The sequence below is a fragment of the Lepidothrix coronata genome, unplaced genomic scaffold (genome assembly GCF_001604755.1).
Source record: "Lepidothrix coronata isolate B3197 unplaced genomic scaffold, Lepidothrix_coronata-1.0 Scaffold121, whole genome shotgun sequence".
Classification (NCBI taxonomy): Eukaryota; Metazoa; Chordata; class Aves; order Passeriformes; family Pipridae; genus Lepidothrix; species Lepidothrix coronata.
This window is the reverse complement of record NW_016690301.1, coordinates 2,806,418-2,828,076: the sequence shown is the minus strand read 5'-3', so window position 1 is coordinate 2,828,076 and position 21,659 is coordinate 2,806,418. Positions and strand designations below refer to the sequence as shown.

Below are 21,659 nucleotides of genomic sequence, written 5' to 3'. Positions count from 1 at the left end.
GGAACACCGCGAGGGACACCGGGAACACCGCGACGCACCCGGGAACACCGCGACACACCCGCGACGGGACACCCGGCCCTCGCGCGGGGGGTGCTGCGGTGCGCGGGGCGGCCCGGTGTGAGGGGGAGCGGTGTAGGCCCAGCCGGGGCTGCGGGAGCGGGGGGACTCTCGAGGGGTCGGGGGGACCCCGGGCTGGTGCGAGGGACCCCCCTGCGGAGGAACGGGGTGCAGAGACTGCCAGGAAGGGACCTCCGGGGTGAGGAGATCCCCGGGGCGCGGGCCGGGGGCGCGGTGGGGCTGAGGCCGCGGTGCGCTCGGGGCGGGGGTGTCGGGTGTTTTTGGGGGCGCGGGGATGGGACACCCCTGGGTGGTCGCGGAGCCGCGGGGGTTGGGGCGGGGGGTGTCGCAGTGGCACCGGGACGCCTTTGTCCCGAGTACAAGCGGCGGCGGGCTGGAATCCACTCGGAGCTGCGGGTGGACACTGCTCCCGTCCCTGCTCCTGGGCCGGGTGGGTGGGCAGAGGGGTCAGTGCCACGTAGGCACTGTCTGAGCTCTCTCTCTCCCGTTCCCCAGATGAGCCGTTTTCCAACCCCCTGGCCCCTGATGGCCACGATGTGGATGACTCGCACTCCTTCCACCAGTGAGTACAGCTCTGGGGCACTGGGCAGCACTGGGGTGGGACTGGGCCAGCAGTATGAGACCCCAGCCCAATGCTCGTCTAGAAGCTGGGACTCGCTGGTGCACCCCATCCTTAAGACCCCATGCCCATCTCTACCACACAGGACCTGCTGGCAAACCCACTGCCTCCTTGGAAGCTGTCCTGCACCAAAGCTCTTTGGGAATGATGGTTTCTGTTGCCTCTCTCCCTTGCAGATCCAAGCTGACCAATGAAGACTTCAGGAAGCTCCTCATGACCCCGCGGGCTGCGCCGACATCTGCGCCACCATCCAAATCTCGCCACCATGAGTGAGTAGGACTGTTTCACAGGACTATGGGACAATCCAGGCTTGCTTTCCTGCTTTCTCTCTGGGGCTTCATGCTCAGTTCATGCTCTCCCCTGCACTCTGCAGTGGAGTATCTAAAGGGGGTTTTCCTGATGAGTGTGTGAAGTGGGGAAGCACGTGGGTCACAGCTGCTGTCAAAACCAGAATGAAGTTCATGGCTGTTAAGACACTTTGTGCAGGAGGCAGATTTGGTTTTTGTTTGGTGAAAATCAGTGCTTTCCCCTCCTCTCCCTGCTGCAGAGTGGAATTAGGGAGAAATTAGGGAGAGGGACTGTGCTTTTCCATCTTGGAGCTCCTCAGTGCCATTCTGTGTCTGAGGGACTGTTCTCTCCATCTGCCATCCCTGTGGCTCTGCAGAATACACACGTGTTTTCTCACTCTTTTCCAGGATGCCCCGGGAGTACAACGAGGATGAAGATCCAGCTGCTCGCAGGAGGAAGAAGAAAAGGTAAATGGGGAAAGCATTGTATCAGGACTTGTCATTATACATCGTGTCCCTCCCATGGAAGGAGCTTCTGAGCTCTTGAGCTCTTAAAGAGGGATTATTTTGGAGCTTTGGAGAAAAGCTCAGCCTGAGGGCCTGTCACTGCTTATGGGAACAGCTGTGGGAGGGCAGCAGCAGGATGAGGGTGAAGCTTCACCTCCAGAAGAAGCAGGAGAGGTCTGTGGGTGTCTGGCAGAGGAGAGCAGTGGTGGGGCATCTGTAGTGGTCACTGTGTCCTTTAGGGCATGTCTGCACAACAGGACTGTGCTGGACCCTTTCTCTTTGGAAGGGAAGGTGGAACTGCTCTTTAGTTGGCCTCAGTACAGCACTTTGCTCTTGCCTGGTGTTCTCCATGCACATTGTATCCCATGGCAGTTTATTATGGGTTTGGGAAGGGGGTTGGGAGCAGGACAGACACATGGAGCCTCAGAGGCTGTTATCTGACCCCAAAAACATGAACGTGTCACTCTTAACCCAGAGGTGTTTCCCACCTCCAGCTACTATGCAAAGCTGCGGCAGCAGGAGATCGAGCGCGAGAGGGAACTGGCCGAGAAGTACCGGGACCGAGCCAAGGAGAGGAGGGATGGAGTGAACAAGGACTACGAGGAGACGGAGCTGATCAGCACCACGGCCAACTACAGGGCTGTGGGGCCCACGGCCGAGGCGTACGTGAGCTGTGGTGGGGCCTGGGCTCGCCAGCCTGATCCTTAGCTGGCTTCTAACTGGCTCCATTCTCACTGGCCAGGGATAAATCTGCTGCGGAGAAGAGGAGGCAGTTGATCCAGGAGTCCAAGTTCTTGGGTGGTGACATGGAGCACACTCACTTGGTGAAGGGTCTGGACTTCGCGCTGTTGCAGAAGGTGAGCGCAGACACCACTGGGCTGCTCTTCTGCCCTGCCCTCCCCCACGGGCAGAGGGTGGTAGTTCCAGTCCCAGGTGCTCTGATCTTGGCAGTGTGGATTTCCCTTTGTGGGAAGGGTTGCTAAAGGGTCTGGGCACTGATGGCAGTGGCCGGGGTTGGCTGTAATGCGTGGATGTTCTCCACATCCAGGTACGGGCTGAGATCGCCAGCAAGGAGAAGGAGGAGGAAGAAATGATGGAGAAGCCCCAGAAAGAGACTAAGTGAGTGGTTGAGGACTTTGGACTTCTCAAAAAGGATTTTGCAGCTGCCTCACAGAGAGGAGGAGGCAGTGGAGGCGTTTGCTTGGCTTAATACTTTTGGTTTCTGTTTTCATTCAGGAAAGACGAAGATCCCGAGAACAAAATTGAATTTAAGACCCGGCTGGGTAAGACTGTGTGGGTGTGGCTGTTCCCCACCTTTTGTTGTGCCGTGAATGTGGGAGAAATCCTGGAGGGTGAATGGAGGAATGAAAACCTTCAGTCATTGGAGGGAGTCCTGGATTTGAGGGCTGTAGGAAGTGTGTCGCTTAGGAGGCGATTCTTGTGTTGCTGATAAACTGAACATGCTCCATGGGCTCGTCCAATGCTCTCCCACACTTTTCCTTGCTCTCCAGGCCGCAACATCTACCGCATTCTGTTCAAGAGCAAGACCTACGAGCGGAACGAGCTGTTCCTGCCGGGAAGGATGGCCTACGTGGTGGATCTGGACGATGAGTACGCAGACACCGACATCCCGACCACACTGATCCGCAGCAAGGCCGACTGCCCCACCATGGAGGTACCCAGCTGGCCTCACTAGTCTGAATGGGCCAGAGCAGGTTTTTCTGGGGGGGGTCCATGCCAAGGGAGCAGGATGCTTCCTCGTGGATTTGCCTTTCAGGCTCAGACCACCCTGACCACCAACGACATTGTCATCAGCAAGCTCACGCAGATCCTCTCCTACCTCAGGCAAGGCACTCGCAACAAGAAGCTCAAGAAGAAGGACAAAGGTAGGAGCTGATGGGAACTGAGTAGTAGGACTTCAGTGCTTGGAGCACAACCTGAGGGAACGAGACGTGTTTTGAGGTGTGCCATTCCCTTGCTCTGTGAGGCAGTGGGCTTGGAGAACAGCACTTCCTGAGCACTGTGTCCTGAAGGACAGGCTGCTGGGAAATGAGAGCTGTGAGGGTGCCTCGTGCTGCTCTGAAGTTCCTGGTGAAGGCCTAGCTCCCTAGAAAATGTCCCCTGTTGGGGAGGGATGCAATGGCTTCCTGAGGGGGCTGAATATGATGTGGTGACATCCTCCAGGCTTGCCACTCCAGGGGTTTGGAACCTGGATTGGGGACAGGGAAGCAGCAGATGATGTGCCTCTCACTGCTGTTGTGTCCTTGCAGGGAAGCTGGATGAGAAGAAGCCTCCTGAAGCTGATATGAAGTAAGTGTCACCCTGCCCACAGGCTGTGGGGTCATAGCTCTCTGCCTTAGGGAATGTCTTTTTGGCCCACCACGTTTGGAGAGGGCTGGGTTTGGAGCTGCTGGACCTGCAGTTTGTAGGACAAGGCTGGAGGCAAGCACTGGTTTGGATTTCGGGCTTGAGGCAGGTTAGGGCTGTTGCTCTGGACCACAAGATGGAGATCCAGCAGCAGAAGGGAACAGAAATGCAGCAGTACCTCTGACGTATGTGGATGCCACTTCCACATCTGCTGTCCCTAGCTCTCGGTGCTCGTGCTCTGTGCTCCGTTACCAGGTTCCAGGTCACAGGGAGGTGACTGTGGCCTCTCGTCCTGCACACCCATAACCACAGGCTCTTTCCCACTTGTAGCATCTTTGAAGACATTGGGGATTATGTGCCCTCCACTGCCAAGATGCCACGGGACAAGGAACGGGAGAGGTACCGGGAGAGAGAGCGTGACCGGGACCGGGAGCGTGACCGGGACCGGGAGCGCGACCGGGACCGGGAGAGAGACAGGGAGCGGGACCGGGAGAGGGAGGAGGAGAAGAAGAGGCACAGCTACTTTGAGAAGCCCAAGGCTGATGATGAGGTGAGCCTCTGCTCAGGAAGGACAGTCCCACCTGAGCCCTTTGGGGATTGTGGCTGTGGGGCTGGGGGGTCACCCTGAGGGCTTTGGGTGCCCCTACACATGACAGTGTCAGCTCTTGCTGAGCTCTGTCTGTCCCCAGGGGTTGGTGGGTGGCTGGGTGCTTGTTCTGTCTCTCGGCAATTGAGGCAGGACTAGCACAAACCTTGTAGTGGTTTTAGTTCAGCTCTGAAGGCTTGGAACAGAGTCTTAAAGCAGAGCTGCACATCATGCAGCACTGTCACTCGCCTGCCTTCAGCCCTCCCGGGTGACACTGTGTCTCTCTCTCTTCTTTGCAGCCCACAGACATCGACAAAGGTGAGTCAAGTGGTGTGGACACCTGAGAGACGTTGTACAGGGTTGGAGATTTCAGAACTGCTGTGACAGAGGGAATTGCCTCTGTGTGTGTGAACTGTGCAGAGGCAGCAGAGCAGAGCTCATGCTGCCTGTAAGCTGAGGAGGATTCCAGGGAGAAGGCTCCAGGCTAAGCTCATTGCAGCCTTCCAGTGCCTAAAGGGAGTTTATAATAAAGAGGGAGAGTGGCTTTTTTTGTGGGCAGAGAAGTAATAGGACAAGGGGGAATGGTCTTAAACTAAAAGATGATTTAGGCTAGATATTAGGAAGAAATTCTTCCCTGTGAGGGTGGTGATGCCCCAGCACAGGTTGCCCAGAGAAGCTGTGGATGTCCCATCCCTGGAAGTGTCCAAGGCCAGCTTGGATGTGGCTTGGAGCAAGCTGGGCTAGTGGAAGGTGTCCCGGCCCATGGCAGGGGGAGGAACGAGATGGTCTTTAAGGTCCCTTCCACCCCAACCGTTCTAACATTCCAGGTGTCCTGGGATCAGCCCTCCCCAGTCTGTGCCAGACTGGTTTGCTGCTGCTCTCCTACTTCACTTGCAGCCTTTCTTGCCTGTTACTCTGTCCCAGGGAGGTTCTGCCCAGCTCCATGTGTATTGCAGTGACCTGTTCCTCCCCCTGAATTTAACCTGCTGCTCTCTCTGCCCCAGGACCTGGCTCAGCCAAGGAGCTCATCAAGTCCATCAACGAGAAGTTTGCTGGAGCTGCTGGCTGGGAAGGAGCAGAGGCATATCCTTTACTGTCCATGCCAGCCTGCCTGGGTGTGGGCCCAGGCTGCCCTTGCAGGCAGGCCCTGTCCCTGCACGGCTGTGGGACTGTCTTTCCTCACCTGGGAGCAGGGAAATGCTGCCCAAACCTTGCTGTTCCTACACCAAACGTAAGCTCTGCACCCTCCGATTCGGCGGTGTTGGGGCAGGAGGTGGTTTTCCATCTGGCTGTGCTCAGTCTGTAGCTGTAGGGCTTGTGGTGATGCTTTCCTTAACTATTGTCACCTTGAAGAAGCCAGAGGACAAGAAGCAGCTGGGAGACTTCTTTGGCATGTCCAACAGCTATGCTGAGTGCTACCCTGCCACGTAAGGAACAGCGGGAGGCTGCGGGGTGGGAGTGGGGTGTGTAAAGGGGATCAGGGTGTGCAGGGGGGCTGCTGTTCTCTGGCAGCAGGAACTTGAACATCAGCCTCACTGCTTGTTGGGGGAGCAGGTCTGGCCTTGTCTGTGGTTACAGTTGACTGTTAAAATGTTCCCCCAGTCTTTGGTTCTGGCAGACCTGGCCTTTTCTTAGCTGCTCCCTGCTGTACATAGCTGCTCAGAGCTGCAGCCCCTCACAGCCTGGGAGAGGCTGAAGTGGCTGGGAATGTGCTGAATTCTCTGGCAATCCATCTGGAGCTCTGGCTTCCCTCAGTGGAAGAGGAAGAGCTTTCAGCCTGTAGAGTCATCCTGGGAGCATTGGAGTGCTCTGTGGTACAGCTCACCTGCGGGGCTTGCAGCCCTGGGGGTTCTTCTCTCTGGTCCAGGAACTGAGTGCATTTGGTCTGAGGCCACAAGACAGGGCTCCCACCAGCTCAAAGTCCTGATCTATGTCCCATGGACCCATTCTAAACCCTTTCCTTGCTTTTTCCTTCCCAGAATGGATGATATGGCCGTGGACAGTGATGAAGAAGTGGACTACAGCAAAATGGATCAGGTATTTTGTCACCAGCCTTTAGGAGCAGCCAGCAAACTGGGCACTAGTGCTGGCTGAGAGGATCCCATGGGAGAGAGAAAACCCTGGAGATGGGTGTTGAATGTCTCCTGCCTGGAGCTTTTCAGGGAGGGGATCCAGAGCCGAGGCTGGTGGGAGGTTGAGCTTGTGGCTGGGCACATAGGGCTGTGTCAGAAGCCCTGACCAGCAGCCACTGAGGAGCTCCTCTGACTTGTTTTCTCCCTGCAGGGTAACAAGAAGGGGCCTCTGGGCCGCTGGGACTTCGACACACAGGAGGAGTACAGCGAGTACATGAACAACAAGGAGGCTCTGCCCAAGTGAGTGCAGCCCTTGGGAAGGGCCACTTGGGTGGGGTGGCCCTTGGGTGGGGTGGCCATGCTGGCCAACCTGGGTGCTGGGGGAACTTAAACAAGATGGGTGTGCCCTGGTAAGGCCCTGAGGAGGAGCTGTGGGTCCAGGGCCTGGTGATTTGTCTTTGCTCTTGGAATCACTCTCGAGGACTCCAGCCCTGATTTTGGGGGCCCAGGCCGGGTCTGGAGTATGTGTTTATGGCTGGGGAGATGCATCCTTTCCTCTGGCAGGCTGTGAATTCCCTGCAAGCACTGAGCTATCCTGCTCCTTCCCCAGGGCAGCGTTCCAGTATGGGATCAAGATGTCTGAGGGGCGCAAAACCCGCCGCTTCAAGGAGACGAATGACAAGGCAGAGCTGGACCGGCAGTGGAAGAAGATCAGCGCGGTGAGTGCCTGGTGCTGGGGCCTGGGGACTTTATCCACAAGCTGCCAGTCTAGCCCAGGACAGCTCCCAGCTAGTCCTGCCCTCACTGTCCCAGTCATGGCTCTTTGGTCCAGCCACACACTGCTGGGGTGTGTGTGCAGCAGGGCCGGCTCTCGAGCAGTTGGATTTGCTCCTTGCAAGAGCATCAGCCAAATACTTGGGGCTTCAGTCAGGGGTTTTTTGCTCTGAGCAGAAGATGAATGTGCCCAAACTATAAGTTTGGAGCCATCCAAAGGGGCTTGGAGGGGACAGGGCATGTTTGGTGGCCCCCTGTTTGCCAGCTGGCAGAGCTGGGGATTGTCCTGGCAGGATGAGCTGGCCATGGGCACCCCAGGAGTATGGGATGCGATGGACAAGGTGAGAACAAATGGTCTGTGGTGGCCAACAAGGAGCAAAGGGGGAACAAGCTGCTCCAACTGTAGCTCTGCTCAGCTCGCTCTGGGCTGGATCCAGCTCTCCCTGGGTGTATCTGGGACCCTCCAGCCCCTCTGCTGAGGTTGTGACCAGCCACATTCCCTGAGGGTAATGAGATTTTGTGCTTTCTCTGCAGATCATCGAGAAGAGGAAGAAGTTGGAGGCTGATGGGTCAGTACAGTTGTGTCTGCTCAGGGCTCAGCTGCAGGGGCCCTCTTGGGGTCCCCTCACCCTTCTGTGGGGTGAAACTGTGGTCCCTGGTGCTGAACTCTGGATGGGAGGGTGATGGAGCTGCCTGCCCTGCATCCTCACCACCCACCTGCCCCTCTCTGTCTTCCAGGGTTGAAGTGAAACGTCCCAAGTACTGATGTCTCCAGCATCTCCTCCCATTCCTGGAAGCCCATCCTGCTGGGTGCTGTTCCCAGAGTGTGCTGGTGTGCTCTCCTTGCCCCACACACCGTCCACTTTCTGCTCTGGGCTGGGGGGCTCTCCCCTCTCTCCACTCTTTGCTGTAGAGCCTGTGCAGTGTAAATGTTGTACTCTTAAAAGTTACAATAAATTTGCCCGAGCCTCTGTTTGTGTGGGCAGGAGAAGGTGCCTGGGCTGGGCTTGGAGCAGCAGGGATGCCAGGACTTCTTTTCCACCTACCAGGCATTCTTGGGGCTGACAGGGCAAACCCTGGCTAAGGGTATTTATTGTGGAAGACTTTTGGGGTGGGGGGCAGCACCCCTGGATAAAATTAACAGATTAAGCCTATCTGGGGGCAATAATCCCAGCTGAACATCCTGTGCCTCAGTGCAGGGGGAGGAAAGGGGACCTTCAACTGGAGTACAGCAAGTGGAAGGGGCTGAAGCAGGGGATGTGCAAGCTGCCCTGACAGCTACCGGGGGGGCTGTGGGTGGGTGTGATGGGGCCAGCACCAGGCAAAGCTTGTCCCCACCATGCAGGGCCAGCAGGGAGCTGGGATGGCCCCTCTGGACAAGGGCAGGGGTGTTGATGGTGACCCCTGGCTGGGCTGGGGCCCCTCGGGCTGTGAAAGGAACCAAAGTGCCCCTGGGACGCAGCGAGAGGAGACCCGTAGTGTGAACTGGGGAAGCCGTGGGGCTGCCACTGGTGAACAGTGAAAAAAAGGAGGCAGAGGAGGCGAGACCTGGTGAAATGGGGCCACAAGGGCCCACGGGCTGGAACTCGCTGGGGGGTGCCGGCCACAGCCTGGGCTGGCGATACCCCGAGCTGGTGACACCCTGAACCGGTGACACTCCGCAGTCCCGCCGGGCCGGGGCCGGTCCACGCAGCGCTGGAGGAATGCAGGCGGTCCTACATAAACAAAGAGGCGGTGTTATTCAAACGAGGGGCGTGGACATGCAAAACACAGGGTGCCATGGCGGCCGCCATGGAGGAGGTGAGCACGCGTGGGGCTGCGGGACCGCGATGCCCCCGAGCCACACGGCCCCGGTCCCACGGCCCCGCTGCCCCCAGGACTCCTCGGAGGAGCCGCCGGCGCGGGAGCCGCGGCTGCGGGAAACCCCCGAGGACATTTGCTTCGAGGCCACGGCCAACGCCATCGCCCTGCACTCAGAGCGGCCGCTGCTCGCCGCGGGGGACGTGGATGGCGATGTGTACCTGTGAGTGGGGCCGGGGGCGTGGGGAGGGGTCCCGGCCCTGGGCACCGCTCGGCACCGCCCGCGGGTCCCGGCGAGCACTCCCCGTGCCCGCAGGTACTCGTACTCCTGCACCGAGGGGGAGAACCGGCAGCTCTGGTCCTCGGGGCATCACCTCAAGTCGTGCCGGGACGTGGCGTTCTCCCAGGACGGGCAGAGTGAGTGCGGGGCGCGTGGGGCGGCACCGGGGGGCACGGCGGGGCTGGGGGCACTGACGCGGCTCCCCAGAGCTTTTCACCGTGTCCAAGGACAAGTCCATCCACATCCTGACGGTGGAGGAGGGACGGCTGGAAACGCGCTTCCCCAAAGCCCACGGGTAAGTCCGCACAGGCGGCTCATCCCGGACCCCTTCCCTTCCCTCCTGGAGGCAGGCAGGCAGAGCCCGGAGCGTTGTTCCCGGTGCCCCGGGAGCGGTTATCCCGCTGTGTGATCCATGACCGTGGGCTCTCTGCAGCTCGGCCCTCAACTGTGTGCTGCCCATCGACCACCACGTCTTTGCCACGGGCGATGACGGCGGGGCGGTGAAGGTGTGGGACCTGCGCAGGGGCGATGCCATCCTGGAGGCCCGGCAGCAGGAGGAATACATCAGTGCCATGGCCGTGGATGGCAACGGGAAGATCCTGCTCACCGCCAGGTACCTGGGTTCGGGCTCCCCATGTCCGCTGGAGGCAGCGCCCTGTGCCGTGTCCCCTGCTCACAGTGTGTCCCTTCCGCAGCGGGGATGGCACTCTGGGCGTGTACAACGTGAAGAGGCGGCGCTTTGACCTGCTCTCGGAGCCGCAGAACGGGGACCTGACGTCCGTGGTGCTGCTGAAGGTTGGCGCTGTCCCCTGACGCGGAGCAGGATCCCATGGATGCATGTCCATGCTCTGAGTTTCTTGTTCTGCCTCACATGCCCAGAGGGGGAGGAAAGTGGCGTGTGGCTCCAGTGAGGGCACCATTTACCTCTTCAACTGGGACGGGTTTGGGGCCGCCAGTGACCGCTTCGCGCTGAGGGCAGAGTCCATCGACTGCATGGTGCCCATCACGGACAGCATCGTGTGTGTGGGGTCCCTGGACGGGGTCATCAGGTCAGGGGGAATGGAGAGATGGGGTGGGGTGGGATGGAGAGGGATGGGGAGGTGTGGGATGGGGAGGAATTGTGGAGAGGTGGGATGAAGATGGGGTGGGATGGGGAGGGATTTTGGGGAGTGGGATGGGGAGGGAAGGGGGGTGGAATGGAGATGGGGTGAGGGGATTGCAATGGAGATGGGGTGGGACGGGGAGGGGGTGGCATGAGATGGAGAGGGATTGTGGGGGGTGGGATGGGATGGGGAGGAGTGGGGAGGAATTGGGGGTGGGATAGGTTGTGATGGGATGGGGATAGGATGGGAAGGGGGTGAGATGGGATGGAGAGAGATTGTGGGGAGTGGGATGGAGATGGGGAGGTGCAGGATGGGGATGGGGTGGGAGGGGATGGGGAGGCTGTATGACGGGCTCAGCCCTGCCCGGCACACAGGTCGCTGGGGGGAGAGATGGGCCCGTGGTGCCCCATTTCCCCCCGCCCGGCCCTCACCTCGTCCCGCGGTGCCAGGGCCGTGAACGTGCTGCCGAACCGCGTGGTGGGGAGCGTGGGGCAGCACCTGGGCGAGCCCATCGAGCAGCTGGCCGTGGGGCCGGGCGGGACCCTCCTGGCCAGCAGCGCCCACGACCAGAAGGTGAAGTTCTGGGACGTGTCCGCGCTGCGCTCGCTCGTGGTCGACGACTATCGCCGCAAGAAGAAGCGGGGCGGGCCACTGCGGGCCCTCAGCAGCAAGGCGGTGGGCAGCGGGGAGGATTTCTTCGCCGACCTGCGCGACGAGCCCGAGGAGGCGGCGGCGGGGGGAGGCGACAACGACAGTGACAGCGACAGTGACTGAGTGGCCCCGCGCCGGCGGAGCCGCCCCCTCAGCGCTGTCGCCCCGCCCCTCCGCGTTGCGCGGCCAATCAGATCTGCGGTCTCCGGGAGTGCCCGCCCACAGGGCGCGGCCAAGAGCGTATTCTATAGCGTTGGTGAGCGGGGCGCGGGCGCCCTGATTGGCTGCGAGGGCTGCCACTCAAGTTGGGCGGTGGGCGGTGTCTTAAAGGAGCAGAGGGGACGGGACGGGACGGGACGGGACGGGACGGGACGGGACAGGACGGGACAGGACAGGACGGGACAGGACAGGACAGGACAGGACAGGACAGGACAGGACAGGACAGGGGAATGTTGCCCCGCAGTGGCTCCCTGGTACAGCCGCGGTTTTGGGGTTCAGAGGCCCCTGTGCGAGGAGCCCCGGGAATGGCCCCAGACTGGGGGGCAAGTTTGGGATGGGTGGCTGAGGGTCCCAAGGGAGGGGGGGTATCCCTGACATAGGAGGGACCTGCTGGGGGTCCTTGGGAGGGGGAAACATGACTGGGGTGAGAGGGACTGGGGACGACGTGAGCCCTGATGGAAGGGGTGGAGGGTCTTGTTGGGGGTCTCTGGTGGATGAGGGAGCTCTGAGATATGGGGGGGGACAGGGCTGGGGGTTCCTGGTGGATGGGGAGGCTCTGAGATGGGGGGGGATGTGGATGGGGGTCCCTGGTGGGAGTGACTCGGGGGAGGGGTCACCACAAAGTCCCTGGTGTGGGTGACCCAGGGATGGGGGACATGGCTGAGGGTCTGTAGTGGGGGGGGCTTGGGGGGAAAAGCATCATGATTGAAGATCCCTGCTGGATGGGGTGGCTTTGAGATATGGGGGGATATGGCTGGGTACCCCTGGTGGGGATGCAGCTCGGGGGTGGGGGTGGTAATTCTGGGGTTTGCTGGTGTATTTGGGGCTCCTGGGATGGGGGGGAAGGGAGGAAGGGTGAGGCAGGACAATTCTCACGAGTGAGGGGCTGACCTGGGGTCCTGGGGTGCCTGGGCTGGGCAAAACAGGTCCCTCCCTTTCCTGCCCTGCTGTCCCCGGCGGCAATTAGCCCTTGTTAACTAATTTAGACATTGTCTCTGTTACAAATAAACCCAGTGCCTTTCACTTCCCAGCGCCTTGTGCCCGTGGTGTTGCTCTGCCTCAGCAGGCGAGGGTCCTGCCCCAGGAGGGCCAGACAGACCTCCAGGGAGTACAAACAGGCACCTAAGGGTGCACCAGGAGTCTCTTGGAGGATCCTGGGGGTCTCCAAAAAAAAAAGGAGGATGGAACTTGGGTGCTGCCAAAGGGAGACTTGGTAGGTCCAGATGTGCATCACAATGTGCCGTGAGCGGGGAGGGTTGGGGGCAGAGGGGTCAGGACCACCTCCAGGACTGGAATCTGACTGCAGCTGAGGCTGCACCTGCTGGGATGGGACTGGACAAGGCGAGAGGTGCTGCTGGAGCTGGGGGAGCTGTAGCTGAAAATCAGAAACGAAACTCGTTAATACCAATGTAGGAACAGGTGTTGCTTTACTGCCGCTCTGGAATATGGCCCTGGATGCACAGGGGATACAGGTACTACCCTATTAGCCAGGATATAAAATTATTCAGAAGAGTGTTACAATTTGTTACTTAAGGCGGCCACAGAGCCCCAGAAATCTGTTGGGCCTCTTGATTGATTCTCTCAACATTCCACTAAATGTTAGTTCTGTGGAACTGGCAACGTGGTGACCTGGAGGATCCGGGACCCCTGGGACAGACACAGACCCTCAAGAAAGGACAGAGAGTCCCCCCAAGATGGATATGGAACCCTCCAGGGTGGACACTGGACCCCTCAGGACACACAGATCTCTTGGGATAGCTCTGGGACCCCACCCTGGGACACAGACCCCTGCTGTCCCTCCTGGGCTGGGGAGAAGCAGCACAGCACCATCGTGTCCTGGGTCTCCCACCACCCTCGTGCCCTATTCAGGATTCATCCGCCTGGAGCTGGGCTGGGAATTCAGGAAAGGCTTCAAGGACGGGTCTGGCCCCACCATCACTGCACACATCCTGCAGTGAGTGGGGCCTTGGAGGGATTCAGGGGGGAGCCAGGACCCCCAGCAGCCACCTGTCCCATTCCACTCAGGGGGGTGGTGGAATTCAGCCTGGAGACCCCTGGCCTCACTGTCTGTGTGCCAGGACTGCACCAGTACGGGGGACCCCTCCTAAAGTGGGGGTGTGAGGAGACCCTCTCTGGTTTGATGAGCAGCCCACCAGGCTGTGGAGGCTCCAAATCCCACCCTGTCCTTTTCCCTGCCCTTTCTGCTGTGGGGGCAGAGCACCAAGGTACACTGGACAGGCAGGGAGCCGAGGATGCGGGAGGGAAAGATGATGTGACACAGCTAGTACAGAATTCTTTAATCCCAAATAAATAACATGTGGCTGGACCTCCCAGTCCTGAGGAATCATTCATGGACAGCCGGGAATGACCACGGCTGCTTCCTGGACATGGTGCAACAGCAAACAGCCCGCAGGCACTCCCTTCCTCAGACAGCAGCTCCTCCAGCCCACGGAACATCCGTGGGCACCAGGATGGTCCCTGTGTGTGGCCTTGTCCTCACCTCGTCCACACGTCCACCGTGCTGGCATCCAACACTGGCAGCCTTTCCAAGCAGCTGCTGTTCCTCCAGGACATGCATTGGGCTCCTCCACCTCAGCATAAACCAATGTAAAACAAGACAAACTGGGCAGAAAAACCAACATGCCCAAAACAGTGCAAAAACTGGCTGGGGACAGGGCGGCTGCTGGGGACCAGGACAGCAGCCCTGATCCTCCAGAGCCAGCTCCAAAAACAGTGCAAACAAACCCAAAGAAAAACTGGAACAGGGCCGAGGCCTTGGCAGGGCTCGGACACCGCTGGCAACACTGCAGCACCGGTGACTCAGGCTCAGTTGTGGCTCCGGCAGAGCAGCTCCCTATGCCAGCTGGGACCCTGCCGTGGAGAGGGGAGCGTCAGGCTCTGCTCTCACCCCAAACCCTCCTCTTGCACCCTCTGCTTCCAACCAGGAATCCCACCCGGAGCTCAGAGCCAGCAGGGGCCCGTCTAGCAGGGGGTGGACAGTGTTTCAGCCCTGCCTGCCAGGCTGAGTCCTCCCCCCAGACACACACTCCACACTCCCAGGAGACACTCCAGGACTTTGGGAAAGGTGGGGGACACCACGGGAGGACTCACCAAAGGCTCACCTAACACACGGAGCATGTGCAGCGCCACTGCAGCCTTGGCCTCCTCGTGCCTGCTCTGGCCCTGCCCATCCTGCCGGACCCACGTGAACCCACTGAAGGGCACGGGGTACCCCGGGATCTGCACCTGGAACCAGAACTGCAGCCACCCGTGGGGGCTCACCCGGATGCACTTAGTGAGGAACAGGGGCATCCCCAGGCATTGCCTCCCGCACAGGGTGTTCAGGTGGTCCAACATGTTCTGCACTGCTGGAGACAGGGCCAGTGGCTTGGGCACTGCCAGCCTCTTGTTCTCCTGCACCTGGCTGGCTGGTGGCCTCTCTTCCCACAGCTGCAGCTTCTGCTTCAGGTCAGGGTGCAGCCACTCCACCCTCATCTCCGATCCCCTGAGCCTCAGGTTCCCTGTGAGAGACAGAACATGCTCACCTGCCCTCCAGCATCACCCCATCCCACCCCTCAGCAGCTGCTGCAGTGATCCCCAGGATTTTAGGGGCAGCCTGGCTTTAGGGACAAGGTGCAAGATGCCAAAGCCAAATGCTTCTCAGCTGGGGCACAAACGGGTACAAAACAGGACTTTGGAGGTCTAAGGTCCCAGTTGAATGTCTGGGAAGGGTGTCCCAGTGCAATCATGGGACAGAGCTCTAAGGGGGTTGGGCAGCTCCATCAGGAGGGTTTAAGGGATACTGAGGGATAGGGTAGCTCCATTGGGAGGGTTTAATAACTTGGTCAACACTCTGGATACCCTGGAATGGCATTGGTGATGTTCCCGCTCTGAGCAGGGAACTTTTTGAAGACCTCCAGCAGCCTCTTCATCCCACCACCACTAGGACTTGTAGATATAAGGGATCAACCACACCAAGAGCAGCTGGTATCCCACAAGACACAAGGGGTGTCTCAAGGCTGAAGTTACCTCGCAGCCAAGCCTGGAGGTGGGATCAACCCTTCCTTAGGGACACCAGGAAGCCCAGCCCCAGCTGCATCCCACGGCACCACTCACCTTCCATCAGGGCTTTCTTGGCCAGGGCAGCAGCCTGGTGCGAGCTGTACTTGAGCACAGCGAGCTTGGCCTGTCTCTGGTGGGGGCTGGCGTGCAGGGTGACGCTGAGGATGCCCTGGGTGGCCCTCTGCAGCGTGGCCTCCAGCTCCTGCTGGCTCACCGAGGCGGCCAGGCCGTCCACGCTCAGCTCCCGCTTCTGCGTGCTCCAGCACACCACGATGGCACAGCCCTGGCGCACCGGGTAGTGGTTGAGGGCGGCGATGGCGTCCCTGGCGCCGCGATGGTTGCTGTACTTGGCGTAGGCGAAGCCCCGGTTGAGGCCGCTGAAGGTCATCATGAGGCGGAACTCGTAGAGCTTCCCCACGCTCTGGAAGAGCGGGATCAGGACGTCCTCGTACAAGTCCTGCGGCAGCTTCCCGATGTACACCTCGGTGTCGGCGGGTGGCGGGTCACCCACCCAGCCTGCGGGCACACAGCCAGGGGGGCCCGTGGGGAGAGCTGCCGTGCCCACGGGGCACCAGGGCGCCAAGCTGCCCCCCTCACGTACCTGGGGAGTCCCCCCTCACGTACCTGGGGGTGGCCCCCCGTAGCGCCGCTGCCCATTGATCTGCACCAGCTCGATGCCGGTCTCCTTCTCCCAGGCGAGCAGGGATGTCTTTCTGTCCTGGTTGATGCTGTTGGTCCACTTCTGAGGAGGGAGATGATTGTCAGAGCGAAATGTTTCCAGCCTCCCAGCTGGGAGCACCCCAACCCCAGGAGGGAACAGCCAACCCGGTGCCAGCCAATGCGTGGTGGAGAAAATGAACCCCTCTGCTCTCGGGAAACTGGTGAGAGCAACATGGCCATTGCAACACAGCAACACGGCCCTGCCCCCTGTCCCAGCCTGCTCCACATGACTCAGTCCAGCAACTTCGTTAGACCCCAAGGTCACCAACAGTCCCCTACAGCCCTGCAAGGGCTTGGGAAGCCACACAGGCAGCAGCTGGTGCTGCAAGAGGGAGCTGGAGCACAGAGCCAAGGTAACCCACTGCATCATAGCAGATTTAAACTGAAAGAGAGTAGGCTACATTGGATATTGGGAAGAAATTCTTCCCTGTGAGGGTGGTGAGGTCCTGGCGCAGGTTGCCCAGAGAAGCTGTGGCTGCCCTATCCCTGGAAGTGTCCAAGGGCAGGTTGGACGGGGCTTGGAGCAACCTGGGATAGTGGAAGGTGTCTCTGCCCATGGCAGGGGTGTGGAATGAGCTGAGCTTTAAGGTCCCTTCCAACCCAAAGCATTCCATGATTCTGGAATCCAGAATCCAGACTGGGGCCCCAGAAAGCCAACCCTCTTCTCCCAGCATCCCCTCAGGCTTCTGAGAATATTAAGGAGAGTCTGGAGACGCCACACTACAACACACTACACACTGTGACCTGAGAAATGTTCATTAGGCCTTGGCCTGGACAAACAGCACCTGGGATAAGCTCCTTTTGAGCTTATCAGAAACATTGTGTGTTCCAGGAGCTGTCTAACAAACAGCCTTGGAAACTTGGAAATATATTTTTCTTGCCTGAATAACAACTGAAATGGAATAATATTTTTGTAATCAAACTTTCAAAGAAGGATAGTGACCGGAATTGGGGCCAGGATGGAAAATTCCTATGACTAAAGCCCACTGTCTGTTGGCCCTATCAACAGTGGTCCAAAGTGAGACCCTTTGAGCTGTCCTGGACTACAGGGGTCTACTTTAAACCTTATGACTCAACAGCAGGATCCTCCATATTCCTTTTTATCCTTACGCTTTTCTATTATTTTCTCCCTACTCCCAGTCTCCACACAGATAGTTTTTGGGGTTACTTTGGTGTGGATTGATTGATTTTGAATTTTTGTTTGCTTTTTCTCGGTGTCCTTTAACCACCTGGTAAGTAGTGGAGTGAATGTTGCCAACAAACTTTGTCATGCTGTTTTATATTAAATTTAGATTATATCAAACCTGTTTTTTGCCAAAACTTTTGCTGGTGATTCTTTAAGCAATCTTAAAACACTCATTCACAACAAATAGTCAGCAGGATGGCAAGTGATGTCACTGACCACTTACAAAAGCATGGAATAAGTCCAAATCCTAAGTTCTCTGATGAATTACAATGCCTGTGGGAACTTTAGGATATTGGAGAAAAACACGTACCCGGATTTCCTATCATTGCTCACCCACTGTACTCACTGTTACAAAAGGGAAAATGGTGGAACTCAGAACATGAGGAGAACATGAGTCAAGACCCTAATACTGGAATTAAAAACCATCTCAATCACTGGGACCAGTGCACCCCAAAATCTCATTATAGCAGAACGGGGGTTTGCAGAGCGTGGGACCTCCTGTGACCTGTTTCAAACTGGGCCAGAGGGACCAAAGAGACCTTTACTATTTAGTTTCCCTGCATTTGAAGTGACAGAATAGAGATATTCTGATGGAAAAAGAGACCTTCTTCTCTAGTCCAAGCAGCAGAACAAGCTTAGAAAAATACACCAGGAACAGCCTGTACAAAACAGAGGATAATTTAATTGGCTGGAATATATTTTCAAGGGCTCTGCTCCCCCAGAAGGAGTTGTACAAAGCTCTACAGTCAGGAAATTAATTCCTACCTAAAGGCAGTTGCAGAAGGAATGGAATTAACAGAAGGACCTACTAAAGTTTCTAAATTACAAATGACTATAAATGCACATCCACTGGCATTACAGCAACCTGTTAAACCCTCACCAATTTTAGGTGCACCTCCCCTGGCTGAGGGGATGCCAACAGAAGATATGTGCTTCACTGATGCCTCAGCAAAAAGGGTAAATGGTAAATGACAATACAAGGCTGTTGCATTAAACAGCAACACAGACAAACAGCAGAAGAAGGCGAAGGGATGACTAGGAGGGTTAAGAGCAGTTTTTCTAACAGCTCAGAACGGAGCAAAAATGATCTCTGTGGGCTCCTGTGCTGTTTGGGCTGGTGCCACACAGTGGCTCTGCCAATGGGAATCCCTGAATTGGGAATTAAACAGATCTCCCATTTGGAGGTCTCAAGACTGGCAATTATTATTGAATATAGCCAGGAAAACACTGGTCAAGATAGGATGGGTTAAATCCCATGCCAAGGATAACAAACCAGCCATAAACTGGAATCAAAAGATTGGTGGATTAACTAAAATCAGGGACATAAAGACAGAAGACTCCCTAAATCAGAAATGGTATCAACTGGGAGAATGATTACATCAGAAATTTGGTCACGCTGATGAAGAAGCCATTTATTTTGCTGCACAGAGCAAAGGGTGGCCCCTAAACAGGAAAACTTGTGACACTGTTCTCACAGAATGTCCTCAGTGTAGATTAGAATTATAATCAGATCACCCTGCTAAAGCATCACCCCTATATGTCAGGAAAAGAAAAGCTTTATGATCTCCATGGCAAATGGATTCCATGGGGCCGCTCAGGCCCTCTGCAGGACACAATCCACCCTCCTGGGGGAGAAGGAGTCTCTGGCCTGCTCAGGGTACCCAAAGGCCAGAATGGGAATGTCACTTTGGTTATGAGGTCTCCTGATTCCATCCCAAGTGATAATGGCTCTAATTTTTCATGTAAAGAGGTTCGTGAATGGGCCGGTTTTCACGAAGAAATTCAGTGGAACTGTCCCCATGCAAATGGAATCAGAAAAAGGGAAGAAATTCAGTGGAATTGTCCCTATTCAAATGGAATCAGAGAAAGGGATCACAAAGGGTTTGGGATGAATTCAAGGAAGAAATTCAGTGGAACTGTCCCCATGCAAATGGAATCAGAGAAAGGGAAGAAATTCAGTGGAACTGTCCCCATGCAAATGGAATCAGAGAAAAGGAAGAAATTCAGTGGAATTGTCCCCATTCAAATGGAATCAGAGAAAGGGATCACAAAGGGAGTTTAACAAAGCTTTAAACTACAGGGTCTGAGTGGGATGTTGGACTCTCCAGAGCACTTCAGCGACTCAGTAATCGGTGTGGAGTCACATGGAGCCCCGTGAGCCGAGCTGTCTTTCCAAAACCTGCATCAGGTGCTCCTCCTTCCATTAAAAGGGAACATCGGACAGCATTGCAACCAGGACAACCTGTTATGGTAAAATTATCCCAAATTGGAACGGTGCCTCTGACTTTGACTAAACCTTGTGGCCCACTTGCTTGGGAAACTCCTGACAGCAGCGGTACAAAACACAGGATTAGTGCATGGTGGATTTTCCCTTCTTTTTAATGGGGTAACCTGTCCCGGCCAGTCCCACCCTGACTTGTATTATTTTACTTTTTAGGAGCTCCACCTAATAGCATGAATTTGGCAGAGGGAAATATAACTATAATATGTGAAACACAACCTCCAGCCAAAGAAGGGGAATTTACTTACTCAGTTTGCAATTAGTGGAGGGTAAGTGGGCTAATATTATATTTGCACAACAAAAACTAGCATACACCTCACAATGCTCCTTCCAGGCGCCTGAAATATATCAGCCAGCAACAAGTGCTGTTTAGTCCTTCATAGTCCCTCAAAGGAGTGGAATTATGAATGCAGGGTAATATCGCAATTAAACTTCCTGCTCACCATTCCTGTCTACATCCTACACTGTCATAGATGGTCCCCTCACCTCCACAAAACCATCAAGGACAGATGTGACTGGTATTAAACAGCAGGGATGCTGAAGTCCCAGCAACCAAAATAAACTCGGTAACAAGTGCTTTCTTACAAGCTTTAGGAACTAACCGATGGCCTTTATAGAGATAGAATGGGAAAGGAGTTCCTGCAAGAGGTACAGCAACACCACCGAACGTCATAACAGAATCATCAGCCCAGTCATTAGACACCAGATAAAAATGTCCCAAAAAGATACTCCGGATGGAAAGGGTCACTCGCTAACGGTGAATGCCAAGAGGTCGGCTGCGTGGGGTCGCAGGGAGAGGCAGGACCCGGCTCTCCCCCCCAGCACCCGGTGATAACCGGGCTGTCGGGCACCTCGCCGGCTCCGGCTCACCCCGGGGGAAGGTGTGGGATATGATAACTCCGGGAGCGGGACTGGAGCCCATTCCCTCTGAGCTCCCAGCTGGGACTCGGGGGCTCCTGTCCCCGCGGGAAGGGTCACCCCAGGGTGAGCTGTGCCCGCACCGCGCTCCCCCCGCCCGCCGCAGTCCCGGCCGCCCCGACGGCGCTCACCTCCCTCTCCATCGCCGCCGCTCGTTCTGTTCCTCCCGCCGCCTCCCTACACCTGCCCTATGGTCTGAGTGGGCACAGCACCGCCCTCCCTCTCCGCTCCACCCCGGGCGGGCCTGGGGGGCTTGCTTTCCCTCCCGCCCCTCTTGCTCCTGCTTTCCCTGCCTTTCCCTCCTTTGTCATGCCCATCTTTTCTACTTGTACTCAAGGCAAGGCAAGGCGGGGGCCAAGGGGAAGGCAAGGAGTTCCTGCAAGAGGTCCAGCAGCACCACCGAACGTCATAACAGAATCACCAGCCCAGTCATTAGACCCCAGATAAAAATGTCCCAAAAAGATACTCCGGGTTTGAAACTATTCGCACTGACAACTGGAAGGCTTCTTGCTGCTTCTTCCAGTACCTACTAAGAAAGACTAATTTTGGCGGGTCAGAAACATCTGCTATGAAGAAATCATTCAAAAACTTTCCCGATGCGCAGGAGAGTGCATTTGCTCTAAATCTCTGCTGCATAATAAAACGAGGGTTAAGAGCACGGGTGTGTGTGAGAGACATGGAACTGTTGAGGCTAATGACACCAAACTCCAAAGAAATGCCGGTAGTGGGGTCGAGGCTCAGAGCTGGGACAGTTTTATCGTGCTGATGATCTCTTCACCTCCCCAGGAGCGTCGCATTCACACAGGACAGTCCTATTTACAGTAGGGCCGTTATCATCCCATTTGATGGGCCATGAGTGCTGCCAGTGAGGCGCAGTACAAAACTCCCCCCCCTCCTCCTAAACCCAAACGTAAATTAACGAGCTAAGCTTTGCGTTTTGTGGGCTTTCTCCCGTCTCTGGTGCATCAGGACTGTGACCATCACTTCGACACACAGACATCGAAATTAGAATCAAGTGTCCTCACTGGGTACACGTGCGGTGAGATCTTTCTGCTCTTACCCTCCCTCTTTCTTTTCCTTATACATTTTCTTAATAACCGAAGTGGCTACATACCTGCTTTCCACTGCAACCAAACCGTTCTAAAATAA

At 56.9% G+C, this 21,659-nt stretch overlaps 3 protein-coding genes across 6 annotated transcripts; 2 read left to right on the top strand and 1 right to left on the bottom strand.

Annotated features, from left to right (window-relative positions):
* Positions 1–536: 536 nt before the first annotated feature.
* Positions 537–8,252, top strand: IK (IK cytokine, down-regulator of HLA II). Its single transcript, XM_017825641.1, has 19 exons — positions 537–640; positions 874–966; positions 1,393–1,452; positions 1,986–2,153; positions 2,234–2,348; positions 2,540–2,610; positions 2,728–2,774; positions 3,003–3,166; positions 3,269–3,377; positions 3,762–3,801; positions 4,189–4,408; positions 4,744–4,762; positions 5,449–5,527; positions 5,791–5,871; positions 6,424–6,481; positions 6,728–6,816; positions 7,127–7,235; positions 7,825–7,859; positions 8,029–8,252. The coding sequence occupies exons 2-19, from the start codon at positions 911–913 to the stop codon at positions 8,054–8,056; spliced, it is 1,548 nt and encodes a 515-aa protein (XP_017681130.1). The 5' UTR covers positions 537–640; positions 874–910; the 3' UTR covers positions 8,057–8,252.
* A 799-nt stretch (positions 8,253–9,051) lies between these two features.
* WDR55 (WD repeat domain 55) lies at positions 9,052–11,796 on the top strand. Its single transcript, XM_017825646.1, has 8 exons — positions 9,052–9,090; positions 9,168–9,313; positions 9,407–9,507; positions 9,578–9,665; positions 9,804–9,983; positions 10,066–10,165; positions 10,250–10,419; positions 10,923–11,796. Exons 1-8 carry the CDS (start codon positions 9,070–9,072, stop codon positions 11,245–11,247), a joined length of 1,131 nt encoding a protein of 376 aa, XP_017681135.1. The 5' UTR covers positions 9,052–9,069; the 3' UTR covers positions 11,248–11,796.
* Positions 11,797–13,650: 1,854 nt separating this feature from the next.
* Positions 13,651–20,682, bottom strand: DND1 (DND microRNA-mediated repression inhibitor 1). Of its 4 annotated transcripts, none has more exons than XM_017825644.1 (5): positions 20,642–20,682; positions 16,030–16,147; positions 15,460–15,921; positions 14,455–14,864; positions 13,651–14,214 (listed from the first exon to the last, which is right to left on the bottom strand). In XM_017825644.1, the coding sequence occupies exons 1-5, from the start codon at positions 20,651–20,653 to the stop codon at positions 14,170–14,172; spliced, it is 1,047 nt and encodes a 348-aa protein (XP_017681133.1). In that variant the 5' UTR covers positions 20,654–20,682; the 3' UTR covers positions 13,651–14,169. The 4 variants fall into 4 exon arrangements, with proteins under 4 accessions (XP_017681133.1, XP_017681131.1, XP_017681132.1 ...); XM_017825642.1 differs by lacking the exon at positions 20,642–20,682 and adding an exon at positions 16,231–16,472; XM_017825643.1 differs by lacking the exon at positions 20,642–20,682 and adding an exon at positions 16,231–16,472 and having other exon boundaries at positions 14,466–14,864.
* Positions 20,683–21,659: the final 977 nt, after the last annotated feature.

What these genes read in the sequence shown, in the direction of transcription:
- IK (XM_017825641.1), top strand. Translation starts at nt 911, where the DNA reads ATGACCCCGCGGGCTGCGCCGACATCTGCGCCACCATCCAAATCTCGC. An exon ending in AAGCCCCAGAAAGAGACTAA is followed by an intron (nt 2,611 to 2,727) that starts GTGAGTGGTTGA and finishes GTTTTCATTCAG; the next exon opens with GAAAGACGAAGATCCCGAGA. An exon ending in ACTACAGCAAAATGGATCAG is followed by an intron (nt 6,482 to 6,727) that starts GTATTTTGTCAC and finishes TTCTCCCTGCAG; the next exon opens with GGTAACAAGAAGGGGCCTCT.
- WDR55 (XM_017825646.1), top strand. Translation starts at nt 9,070, where the DNA reads ATGGCGGCCGCCATGGAGGAG. An exon ending in CGTCCGTGGTGCTGCTGAAG is followed by an intron (nt 10,166 to 10,249) that starts GTTGGCGCTGTC and finishes TCACATGCCCAG; the next exon opens with AGGGGGAGGAAAGTGGCGTG. An exon ending in TCCCTGGACGGGGTCATCAG is followed by an intron (nt 10,420 to 10,922) that starts GTCAGGGGGAAT and finishes CCGCGGTGCCAG; the next exon opens with GGCCGTGAACGTGCTGCCGA.
- DND1 (XM_017825642.1), bottom strand. Translation starts at nt 16,353, where the DNA reads ATGTGGAGCAGGCTGGGACAGGGGGCAGGGCCGTGTTGCTGTGTTGCA. An exon ending in CTACGGGGGGCCACCCCCAG is followed by an intron (nt 15,922 to 16,029) that starts GTACGTGAGGGG and finishes GTGTGCCCGCAG; the next exon opens with GCTGGGTGGGTGACCCGCCA. An exon ending in GTGTGTTAGGTGAGCCTTTG is followed by an intron (nt 14,215 to 14,454) that starts GTGAGTCCTCCC and finishes TCTCCACGGCAG; the next exon opens with GGTCCCAGCTGGCATAGGGA.